We start from the raw sequence: 12,515 nt of genomic DNA on the forward strand, positions 1-12,515 counted from the left end.
TATTTGCTGTGCTATAGTGTTATATATAGCTATATATAGCTATATATAGCTATATATATATTTATAGTGTTGTAAATATGCCCATAGTCTACTGTTGCACACCAGAAAGGGGGGGGGGGGGTCAATGGTGCCAATTCAGTGGCTTTTCATCCCCCAAAAAATGAGACATGGGCGAAAAACTACCCCAAAAAAGGGGAAAGACCGCAATTGAATACACAGGTGTAGAAACAGATGAATGAATTGAATACCCTGTACAGCCTTTAAAATGGCAGTTAGGAGCTCACTGGCTGATTTTTTTTCCCTCTGTTATCTGTTCCCTCTGTTATCTCTCTCTGAAGGTGAGAGGTAGCGGCAGTGTGTGGCTGTCCGATCCCCCTGAGGCAGGGCGGCAGCGATACATCTGCATGTGACGTATCGGGGTTACATTTGCTAGGTCGACCACTAAAGATCATCAGGGCTTAGGTCGACACACAAAATAGGTTGACATGGCTACAGGGTTTGAAGGTCGACACAAACATTAGGTCTACAGTGAAAAGGTTGACATGAGTTTTTCACATAGATTTGTGCCGACAGGCGGTAGGAGAAGCATGGAGAGCGGATGCCATACACTGATGTGGTCGACTTGCATTGAAATTCGGTACAAAAAAAATAGTGACAAACTCGTCAACCTTTTTGACTGTTGACCTTCCTATCGTTGACCTAATGCTTGTGTCGACTTTAGCCCTGTCGACCTATTTAACATTTTGACCTAATTTATGTCGATATTCATAGTGTCAACCCTATGACCCATCCCCACGTATTGCATGCAATCCACTTACCCTCCACTGGGGGGCAGAGTCTGAGGTCGGAAGGCCATTAGGTTTGACCTCCGACCCCGATCCGAAAACGCATGGTACCTGGCATCGGATCGGATGTCGCACACATGCGATTTGGGCCGATTTCTCAGCCCGGTCTATTGCAATCCGGCCAAAATTGCATGGTGTATGGGGCCTTAAGACTTGGTGAATAAGGGGCAGATGTGCTATGTGTATACTTGTCTGTGTTGCAGTGTTGGTCTCTGTACTAGCTGTCGCCAGAGACAACCTCGTGGTGTTTCCTGACTCACTAGCGCTTGCAGTGCTCAGTGCGGGTGGGTTTCCCCTTAGATTGGGTGAATTCCAGCGTGTGCCAGTTTCTGTAGGAAGTATCACAATAGACTCTGCAGAATACATTGTTGGTGAGCGTAGCGGAAAGGCCGAATAATCCAAATGAGTTTCTCCGTGACTGGAGCTGTGCACACTGTACTAATGGCCATTTTCTTAGTGTACAGATTCAGGAGAGATTCTCTTCCCACATTGATGGTCACTCTTCATATAAACGGTGTTCCGTTGATGCCTTTGTGTCTTGTGTTGCTCATTAGATTAAATGCTGAAAAATGGTGACAGTGATATCCAAATCAGTTCTGTCCGTTTGTATTCTGTGGTGGGTATTCAATTGCTGCCAATTTTGCACCTAGGTGAAGAATTCATCAGTGCAGAAAAAAAGGTGGATTGGCAAATTATCTGCCGGGCCATGTGTATTTGCCAGTTGCGGGCGAAATTGCAGGTGTTTGCCCATTTTTTTTAGTAATTATTAGGTTGACACATGTATTAGGTTGACATGGGGAAGGTTGGCAGTCAAAAAGTCGACATGGGGTTTTTCACATATTTTGAGTTGACATGTGTCGACAGGCGTTATTTCATGCCCTATCATCCACTAGGCGTTGACACTCCAGATGTTGTTGAACTACACATCCCAGCATGCCCTGCATCAGTTTTGGCATGGCCAAATAGCAAAACTGTAGCAGGGCCTGCTGGGATGTGTAGTTACACAACAGCTGGAGTGTCAAGGTTAGCCATCACTGCACTAGGGTATGGTGGGAGAACGTGCCTGAAGCATGGCGAGTGCAGCGAGCCATGAAAGGGGACTCGGTGCTACGTTTCAGTGTCCATGTCCACTGTGTAGACTATCGGGTGAAAAACCCCATGTTGACCTTTTTGACTGTCGACCTAATGCTTGTCGACCTAGTTGGTGTCTTATCCACCTCTGTGATTGCATCTATACAGTCATGCTAGGGCCTGGTTTATGGGCAGTACACACACAGGCACATAAATGTATGACAACTGTGCAGTTATTACATTTCACAATGTCCTCAAACTTGATTGGTTTTATAGCTAGCAACTAACAATGTCAGCACAGACATCAGAATGGAAAGTCATCAGTGTGTTGACAATCTATGTGGGCAGGACACCGCCGACTGCTGTGTCGTCAGTTAAAGTATTTTAACCAGGATTTAACTTTAAATCTTCAGAATTTCAATCTAGACCAGGTTAAAATCCTTTTAAACACTACAACAGGGTCTGTAGCGTCGTCCGGCCCACAGAGCTGACATGCAGTACGTACTGTTGGAAATGGGAGCGTCACCGAGCCTGTGTGTCTTGCTTTCATACTGTATGTGTGTTCTAATGTTTGCATGAAGCGCTGTTTCTGATGCGATTTCTTCTCCTTAGGCGTACAAGGGAGATTCCGCTGCATTAATTCAGTTGGACGAAAAAGAGAAGTTACTTTCTGCTGCCAGAGATGAGTCCGCACTTGTGAAGGAACAGTGTAGGCAGCTTACGCAGGTAACCTGTGACATGGGGTGGGGGATACTTGTGAATTGTTAGTATACATGACTTGTACAGTGATAGGTCTCAGTGCCCATATGCCTGTGTAATTCCATAAGTGGCCCTTCCGGTCTTTTAGGCCTAATAGTCCTGAGTAATTGCTTGCCATTAGGAGGGTAGTATCTTTATCACACTGCAATATGATGTATTTGCAATGAGGGGGGTGAGATTCTTCTTGGTTGGGATGTGATGGGGTATGTCCCCGCTTTACGTGGCAGTATGATGGTATATTGCTGACCGCTAGAGATTGCTAAGTCTGTTACAGCCAGAGGAGGCTACTGCCTGCGGGACCAATCTCAGTGGGGTTGGCGAAGCTAGTTAGAGCTGGTTATGCTAGGAAACCACTGATGGCCAGGAGGCCAGTGTCTTACCCTGTAGCAGGCGGGGAAGATCACCAAACTGTAGGACTGAGACGAAGCCAGAACCATGAGCTTTGAGCGTTGTAGGCCAGGAGGTGCTTTACTGTACCTGTCAGGACTGGGGTTTGGGGAGAGACTCTGATGCAGACTAGCTGCCTCAATATGCTTGACAGTCATTAGGGTGACACCACTAGGTCGACATACTGCAAGGTCGACATGGGTCTAGGTCGACATGGGAAAAATAATGTGCCTGAAGCATGGCGAGCTCAGCGAGCCATGCGAGGGGAGGCGGTGCACTTAATCCTGTGTCCATGTCTACTGTGTCGACATTCGGGTCAAAAAACAGCGAAAGCACCCCATGTTGACCTTTTGATTGTCGACCTAATGACCTGTTGACCATGTCCCATGTTGACCTAATGACTGTCGACCAACCGACTCTTATCCCGAAATACCGCCTATGCTCAAAGAAAAAAAAAACCGAGAAAAACTCGACTTTTTCAATGCCAACCTTCCCATTGTCGACCTTCGGCCCATATCAACCTATTTTAGTGGTCGACCCAGTGCATGTCGACATACATAGGCTCGCCCTAATGACTGTGTACCACCTCTGTTGTGACCTTTCATCTCATGTATAGTATATTTTTATTTAAGGAACTAATGACAGAAAAGCAAAAATCAAACTTGGTTGAAGCAAAAGCCCGGGAGAGGATCAGCTTGCTGGAGAAGGAACACGGAGTCATCCAAAGCAAGATACACAGCAACTTCCAGGACACCCAGCAAATGCAGCTCAAAGTAAGGATGTGGAAGCCGCCATTCTGTGCACTTGCTAGCTGCCCGGGCGGATGTCCTGTTAAAGTGAATTTGTATATTGGGAAATGCTGGGATCTGTAGTGCAGCAATGAGTGTGCCACAGTTTTTTCTCAAGTATTACACATCCATTGTTAATTGTTGCCGCGTAAACATGGCCAGGGCGGTGTGTGGCGTCTTTGGGCTCGCTTGACAATGTGTTCGAACTGACTTGGAGACTATTGCTTAAGATGCACAGTGTAGACCAGGCATGTCCAAACGATGGCCCTCCAGCTGTTGTAAAACTACACGTCCCATCATACCTTGCCACAGTTTTCTATTAGGGAATGCTAAAACTATGGCAAGGCATGCTGTAATGTGTAGTTTCACAACTGCTGGAGGGCCATAGTTTGGACATGCCTGGTGTGGAAGCGGGACCATTTGTCTACAGCCATTAGGTCGACATGCCATTAGGTCGACATGGGGTTTTTAACAGTTTTTTGACCCAAATGTCGACACAGCCGACATGAACACAGTTTGAAGTGAACCGCAGCCCCTCGCTTCGCTCGCAATTCTTTGGGCACGGTGCATCGCTGCGCTCGGCACACTATTTTATTCTCGCCCTAGTGGATGGTAAGGGTATGAAATACCGCCTGTCTGCACATGTCGGCTCAAAAAACAGTGAAAAACCACATGTCGACCTTTTGGCCTGTCGACCTTTTGGCGTGTCGACCTCTTGCCATGTCGACCTTTTGGCTGTCTATCTTATTGGTGTAGACAAATAGTCCAGATACCGCCTGGTCTAGACTTAACCTTTTTAGTGTACTAATTTAAAAATGAAATTCCTAAAAAAGTGAAACTTTTCAGGGAATCCCTCTAGGACAGGCATGTCCAACCTGCGGCCCTCCAGCTGTTGTGAAACTACACATCCCAGCATGCCTTGCCATAGCTTTAGCATGCCCTAATATCAAAACTGTGGCTGAGGCCTTCTGGGATGTGTAGTTTCACAACAGCTGGAGGGCCGCAGGTTGGACATGCCTGCTGTAGGAGATTATCTTTGAGTGTCAATCCCTGATATATAGTAGTCTTGCTCATTGCCCCCGTGTTAGATGATTTTACAGTGTGTCACACTTGTCCTGATTTATCCACAATGCCTCGTCATCTACTCCTTATTAAGTGCCATCGCCAACGCTGCTTTAAATAACTCCGCCGATCTGTCATTTATAGCTTCGGATTGAACGGTCGCTCTGCTTCCTTCCAAATACCAAAGCAGAACGTAAGCTGGGAGCAGATGGTGCCCTAAGACATCCGTTAGCGTGTGCTCATGTGTGTGTGTATAGATAGGCATCTATATATAACCTGTGTCCTCCCTCTAAATACACTGCTCCGTGTGCCAAGTCATAGTCTCTGGGAGAGCAGGCCAATCAGATGGGCGTTGTAACTGGACGGTGTAATATTGTGTCACCTGAGCATAATGGACTCATAAAGGGGGCAGGAGCCAAGAAGTAGTAGGATAAAGAATGTACAAAGGAAAATAAAATACAACCTTCAGAATATTGGCATATTTATAATGCCTGATTTATTTTTAGATTTTGCTATTGCCCAGGCATCTTTAGAACGGCAATTGAGCGTAAATATCTGGGCTGCTTTAAATATAGTTGAAATAATCAAAGTTGTGCAGCTTGTGGTATATTTCATATAAAACCGCTTTAAAAATGATTCCACCTGCTTTGTGAGTGGCCCATGGCGACCAATCAGCACTGAAGTAACATCTATCATTTGCATAATATAAAATACAGAGCAGCCGATTGGTTGCCATGGGCCACTTCTCCCTTATCACTGCTTCATACATCTACCCCCTATTGCAGCCACCCCTCACTACCAGGACACTGAACGCATTCCATGTGGATGCTGAAATATCTGCCTGTTCATTGCGGGATTATACGGGATTCGTGGATGAGCAGCAATTGGGAAATAAATCTGGAGATTCCAATCTTTATATGTATTCCTTGCGTATCCCATGTATGACAATATCTGCATTGGTGTTCAGTTGTACAATGTGATATAACAGACGCTTGTTGCTGTAAATAAACCGGTCCCTGGACACATGGTAAAGTTGTTGTAGCTGTTCTCATGAAAGGGAATAACCTGTGGCGTTTGCTTAGTTCCAGCAGGTGCGGGAGCAGTTAGAGAGCCAGCTCGCACACCTGAAGCAGGAGAACGGTATTCTAAGAGATGCTGTGAGCTCGGCCACCAACCAGATGGAAAGCAAGTATGTCCTTCCTTCCTCCTGCTTCTCTATGGGAGATCTGCCTGTGTGTTAGTGTATGTGTACACAGTAGGCACCGTCGCTTCCCATTGTTCTAGCCAGGCTCCTACATGACCAGCACATCCTGCCCAGTACTTCTATGGCCATAGAGGTTTGCAATGTTCTGTGTTAGGGGACGCAGATGTATAGAATCCGGTTGCCCCGATATAACACACCTGCCGATATGAGTACAGGGCAAGTGTCCGTCTCCTTAAAAAATAAAGTGTGCGGTGCAGATGGAATACTCAGAAAAACCTGCATCCAAGTATGTGTATAATATATATATATATATATATATATGGGAAAGAAAGGGGGGTTTCAGGGTGCGCTTAACCTTTCCTGATTGAACAGAATCTTTCAGGTAAGTAAAACAATTTAATATAAAACTGCCCTAAGGGCATAGCAGTGTACAATAAAGGTTTGGTACAATTACAGTGAATCACAATAAAAATGATATCTTTTTATACAAATGATGTACAATCACAACAAGTGTTTCAATACGCCCATAAGCCCAACGCGTTTCGTCATTTGCATGACTTCATCAGGGGCACGATACGATAGTTGAACAAGATGATCACACAATTGTAAACTGAGACAAAATTCTCCCAGGCGGTAAAAAAGCGAAGGTGATTCTTAGGTAATGTTAATACAAACGACCATAAATCCACTGGTTGCTGTATATAATATATGGAATGATAGCACCTCAGGCTCTTTTAAGCGAAAGAAACGGCCTTCAAATATTATACGTATAGTTTTTTGCTTGACAAGTCCACAGTTGGAATTTGTGATCCAAAAGATGGGTGTACACTGCTCAGCTCCAAACATGATGTTAAAAGAGCCTGAGGTGCTATCATTCCATATATTATATACAGCAACCAGTGGATTTATGGTCGTTTGTATTAACATTACCTAAGAATCACCTTCGCTTTTTTACCGCCTGGGAGAATTTTGTCTCAGTTTACAATTGTGTGATCATCTTGTTCAACTATCGCATCGTGCCCCTGATGAAGTCATGCAAATGACGAAACGCGTTGGGCTTATGGGCGTATTGAAACACTTGTTGTGATTGTACATCATTTGTATAAAAAGATATCATTTTTATTGTGATTCACTGTAATTGTACCAAACCTTTATTGTACACTGCTATGCCCTTAGGGCAGTTTTATATTAAATTGTTTTACTTACCTGAAAGATTCTGTTCAATCAGGAAAGGTTAAGCGCACCCTGAAACCCCCCTTTCTTTCCCATTTCTGTACCGGGTCCCATCTAACAGGGGACCCTATCAGGGTAGCAGCTCCCTCAAGTATCATTGTGCGCATAGTGTGGTCCTTTTCGATATATATATATATATATATATATATATATATATATATATATATTATACAAGGTGATGGAATACAGTCCCTAGGTGGACACATGAAATAGGTGGACAGACTTAATGTCGGAAGGTCAACCCAACGACTGTGGGAAGTGAGGTACCGTGTGTGAAGTATGCCGAGCGCAGCGGTACGCTGATATGGTGACTTACGTCAACATTTGGGTAAAAGAAACCAGCGAAAAACTCATGTTGACCTTTTAATTGTCGACCTAATGCTTGTGTTGACATTCTGACCTATTGCATGCGTCGACCTAAGCCCTGTCAACCTTTAGTGGTGCACCTAATGTATGTAGACACTTATTATGTCAGTCCCTATGACCCATATACATAATAACAATGATATTCCTTCGGTTTAACTCATCTAATCTAAAGCCGAGGTTTCCTCCGCCAGCCATACACTTAGACGGCTTGTCCCCTTGTCACCTGATTCCGAATCGGGTGACAAGTGCCCAAATCATATGTGCCTAACCTCTGATTTCGATCTGATGCATGACTCCGTTTGCTTTGCATGGGATCTGGAGATCACAAATGCTGCACATAAGATTTGTGGGATCCGGCTGGTTCCGAGTGTTTCCCGCTTTGGCAGGAGCAATGAACAGATCCTCTATATGGACCCTTCAGCGGGTCGCTGCCTGATCAGAATTCATCTTATATTTTTTTTTTTTTTATTTGCATATAAAAAAGACATACATGTATATAGAATTATGCATCTTATTTTCACAGGATTTATACCAGTGTTATACAGTTATGTGTTGCTTCAGCAACTCTTGTTTCACATATAAAACCTAAACAACATCTGTGGGAAAATCCCCGCACAATCTATATACCTTACAATCACATAAAAATCCCCCTACCCCCCAACCCCAACAACATTAATGATCCCCAATCATATCGTCTTCCTAAATTCATAAGCACATACATTACCCATCAAACTTCCCCTATATTTTTAAGTAAGTAGCATATCCCCTCTTCTACGCCAGTATCCGCTGATTTCTACCTTATCCATCTAATGTAGTATCTCCATTTCTGTTCTTAATTTACTCATGCTTACTGTTCAATTCTCATCCCTTCCCTATGGTATTTGATAAATACATTTGATACTCCCTAGTAAAGGGAGGGAAAGAGAGAAGAAGAAAAAAAAAAAAAAAAAAAAAATAAACCCAAAGAAGAGGTTTAATCAATACTGCCTTTAAATATTAACCATTTGTGCCATATCTTATTAAATTTTTTTAATCCATTTCTAATTTTATAAACGTGTCTCTCGTGTTTTATTGTGTACTTCACCAGTGCTCTCCACTCTGCTATCTCCGGACCTGTTTTTGCTAGCCAACTCCTTGCTATAACAACCTTGGCTAGGGAACACATAATGGAGATAAATACTTTAGTAAAACTATCCATATTAACATCTTCTATCATATTTAGCAAACAACACCTATTGGTAAGAACTTGTTCTATGATGCCTACCTCCACCAAATCCTTTTTTACTTCCAACCAAAATTTTTGTATATTTTGACATTCCCATACCAAGTGATAAAAAGTGCCCTTAGCCCTATTACATTTGGGACATTTATCTTCCCTAAGTGCTCCAAATTTCAAAAGCCTTCCTGTTGTGAAATATGCTCTGTGTAGAATAAACAATTGTATTTGCTGTGTCTTTATTGAATTAGTTAATTTTGGAATTGATTTCAAAACAGTATGCCATTCTTCTTTATTTATATGACCCAAATCTCCTTCCCATTTAGATTTTACTTTCCCTAGTCCTTCCTCATGTTTTTTTTTTAAGAGAGTATCATAGATCCTAGATATCTTATTAATTTTTTCCCCACTCACCATAATTTCTCTCACCGGGGAGGGACCCATTTCCACAATCTGTTCTCCATACTGGGATTGTAGAGCATTTTTCAATTGGAGATATCTAAATATATAAGAGGATGGTAAACTATATTCCTCCTTCAGTCTATCAAACGATTTAATTTTATTTTCTTCATATACCTGGCCTAATGATCTTATTCCTTGCTTGCCCCAAAACTTAAAGATCTGTGAAATGTCGGGATCCTTTCTAGAGATATCATTACCTAGCGGGTGGTTTATATCTATGCCGTTAAAGCTAAATAATTTATTTACATCTCTCCATATTTGAATTGCTTGTTTTACCATGGGGAGGCTCTGCTGCACTTTTCCTCCTGCTATCAACCTTTGGGCTGGTGTATACTCCCCACCACTATCTCTAACCAGATCTTGTATCCCTTCCCCAATGGTAGAGTCCCCAAACCAGTCTGCCATTGCTCTTATTTGACAGGCAAAATAATATAGCCTAAAATCCGGCATCGCCATTCCACCATCATCCTTTTTCCTTAACATAGTCTGGAGACTAATTTTTGGACGAGAGTTTTTCCATACAAAAGATCCAATTATACTATTTAATTTCCTAAAAAATTCCTTAGGGATATATTGGGGGGATTGTTGAAAAACATAAAGAAATTTCGGGAGGGTAATCATTTTTAATATATTAACCCTTCCCATAGTTGTTAAAGGTAGTTTATTCCAGTGCTTTATTCTATTCCCCAAATCCTGGGTTAATGGGAGTAGGTTTAATTCCCCAAACTCATCAATATTGGCTGTAATCCATATTCCCAGATATTTAAAGGACTTAACTGTTTTTAATGGAGTGTTTAGTGCGGGGATCCCAGATCGCAAAGGCAAAACACTGGACTTACCCCAATTTACCTGGAAACCTGAATATCTCCCAAATTCCTCTATTATGTTTAACGCTAACGGAATCCCCTTTCCCCCATCCCGCAAAAATAGTAGAACATCATCGGCATATAAAGCCACCACATCCCTCTCCTTACCCCGTGTAAAGCCTTCATTCCTCAGTTGTTCCCGTAAGAGGCAAGCCAAAGGCTCCATTATCAAGGCAAAAAGGGTGGGCGAAAGGGGGCAACCTTGTCTGGTCCCTCTACTGATCGAAAATGGTAAGGTTGTGTACCCATTTGTTGCAATTCTGGCCACAGGGTTTTGATATAATAACTGCACCCATTTAATGAAATTTGGGCCGATCCCAACCCTCTCCATTACCCCCCAGAGGAATTGCCATTCCACTACATCAAAAGCTTTTGTTGCGTCTAAAGAAACAATTACCGGGTGTCGATCTTCTACATGTGATTTCTGTAGGTGAATAAAAACTTTTTTCAAATTGATTGAGGTATCTTTTCCTGGCATAAAGCCCGTCTGATCCTCAAATACAATTTGGTTTATATATTTGTTCAATCTCCTAGACAGCACTTTGGCCAATATTTTGGCCTCTACTGCTATCAACGAGATTGGCCTATACGAATCCAAAAGCTCCGGGTTCTTGTCACCTTTTAAAAGCACTATTATTTTGGTCTCAAGCATCGATCTTGGAAGACCATCCTCTTCAAAACAATTGCTTAGAATCTCCAAAAAAATAGGTGCTATTACATTTATATATTTTTTATATATTTCGCCAGGAAGGCCATCTAGCCCTGGGGACTTACCATTGGGTAGGTCCATGATGACTTCTTTTATCTCATTCAAGCTAATTGGGGCGTCTAGTTCTTCTCTGCCAGTTTCCATCAATCTGGGTATCTTTATATTCTCCAAGAAAGATCTTATTTCTTCTACACTACAACCACTTTTAGATGAATATATGGCTCTAAAATATTCTAAGAAAGCCTCTGCAATCTGTCTAGCTGTATATACATCCTCTCCCTTACCATTTCTAACCCTCGTAATTATGTTAGGAGGTTTCTCAGCCTGGGCTATATATGCCAAGAAGGATCCCGATCTATCTGAACTGGCATAGTTTGTAAAAGAGCTATATTTTAAGAATCTTGCATTTTCTAGTTCTAGAGAATCTAACCAGTTTTTTTTGGCCTCTATCCACTTGTTCTTATTTTGCTCCGTATTGCTATGTAGGTAGATTTCCTCTAACTTCATGCTTTCTTCTTCTAGATCTTTTAGTTTTTTATTTTTTTGATTTTTCCCGGTAGCTAATCCCTTTTTTAGCAAACCTCTCAAGTAGGCCTTAAATGCGTCCCACACATATCCATTAGCCGAAGTACCTTTGTTAATATCCCAAAATTCCTTCAGGTTTTCGGGGATTCCCTCTTCATTACCCAGGCAATTCAATCTTCTAGTGTCAAATTTCCAATAATGGTTACCCCGATCTCCTTCTTTCACAAAGTCTAATACAAGGGGAGAGTGGTCTGAGACCCCTCTGGCCCTATAGTCCACTTTATCTACAACTGATATTAAATCCCTTGACACCCAAACCATATCGATCCTAGAAAATGAGTCAAACTGGGTGGAGTAGCAGGAAAACTGCTTTACACCTGGGTTTCTCACCCTCCAGATGTCCACCCAGCCCAACTCATTTATAAACCTATCCAGTCCCAAATTACTCCTTTTTGTTGTAGTTGACCTATTACTCCATCTATCCTTATTGATATCAAGCACGTTATTAAAATCCCCTGTACATATAACCGGAAGCCCCGGTGCAACAGAGATAAATTCCAGCGCTACTTTCAAAATATCATAAGCGAAAGGCGGTGGAATATACACCACCAAAAGATGGACCTGCATAGCATCCACAACACATTCCATAAATATATATCTTCCCAAGGGATCCTTTAAAATTCTCTTACAAGTGAATGGCAGGGATTTTTTAACCAGTATTGACACTCCTCTGGAGTTTGATGTATGGGATGAATGGAAACTCTGTCCAATCCAGGCCTTGTTTAGGGCTTTAACCTTATTACCCACCAGGTGGGTCTCGGCAATACAAATAATATCTGCTCTAGTTTGTTTGATTTGGTTCATAACTAATGTTCTCTTAATCTTATCATTTAGGCCTCTTACATTCCAAAATAACAGTCTACTCATCCCTGCCCTTCACTTGGTATATATAACATCTGACCAGCCAATCCTAACGTAAGCTTCACTCCAACATATCTGAAAGTGGCCCACATTTTGATAGA

At 42.4% G+C, this 12,515-nt stretch overlaps 1 protein-coding gene across 9 annotated transcripts in view; it reads left to right on the plus strand.

Moving 5' to 3' along the window:
• Positions 1-12,515, plus strand: part of KTN1 (kinectin 1) — a 113,777-nt gene that overhangs the window by 46,959 nt on the left and 54,303 nt on the right. For all 9 annotated transcript variants that reach the window (XM_083166260.1, XM_083166263.1, XM_083166261.1 and 6 more), the window contains exons 6-8: positions 2,529-2,642; positions 3,695-3,835; positions 5,995-6,101. In XM_083166260.1, coding sequence (XP_083022386.1) covers positions 2,529-2,642; positions 3,695-3,835; positions 5,995-6,101 — 362 coding nt within the window. The remainder of the gene's footprint in view (positions 1-2,528; positions 2,643-3,694; positions 3,836-5,994; positions 6,102-12,515) is intronic.

The sequence above is a fragment of the Crinia signifera genome, chromosome 12, assembly GCF_055691185.1.
Source record: "Crinia signifera chromosome 12, ASM5569118v1, whole genome shotgun sequence".
Classification (NCBI taxonomy): Eukaryota; Metazoa; Chordata; class Amphibia; order Anura; family Myobatrachidae; genus Crinia; species Crinia signifera.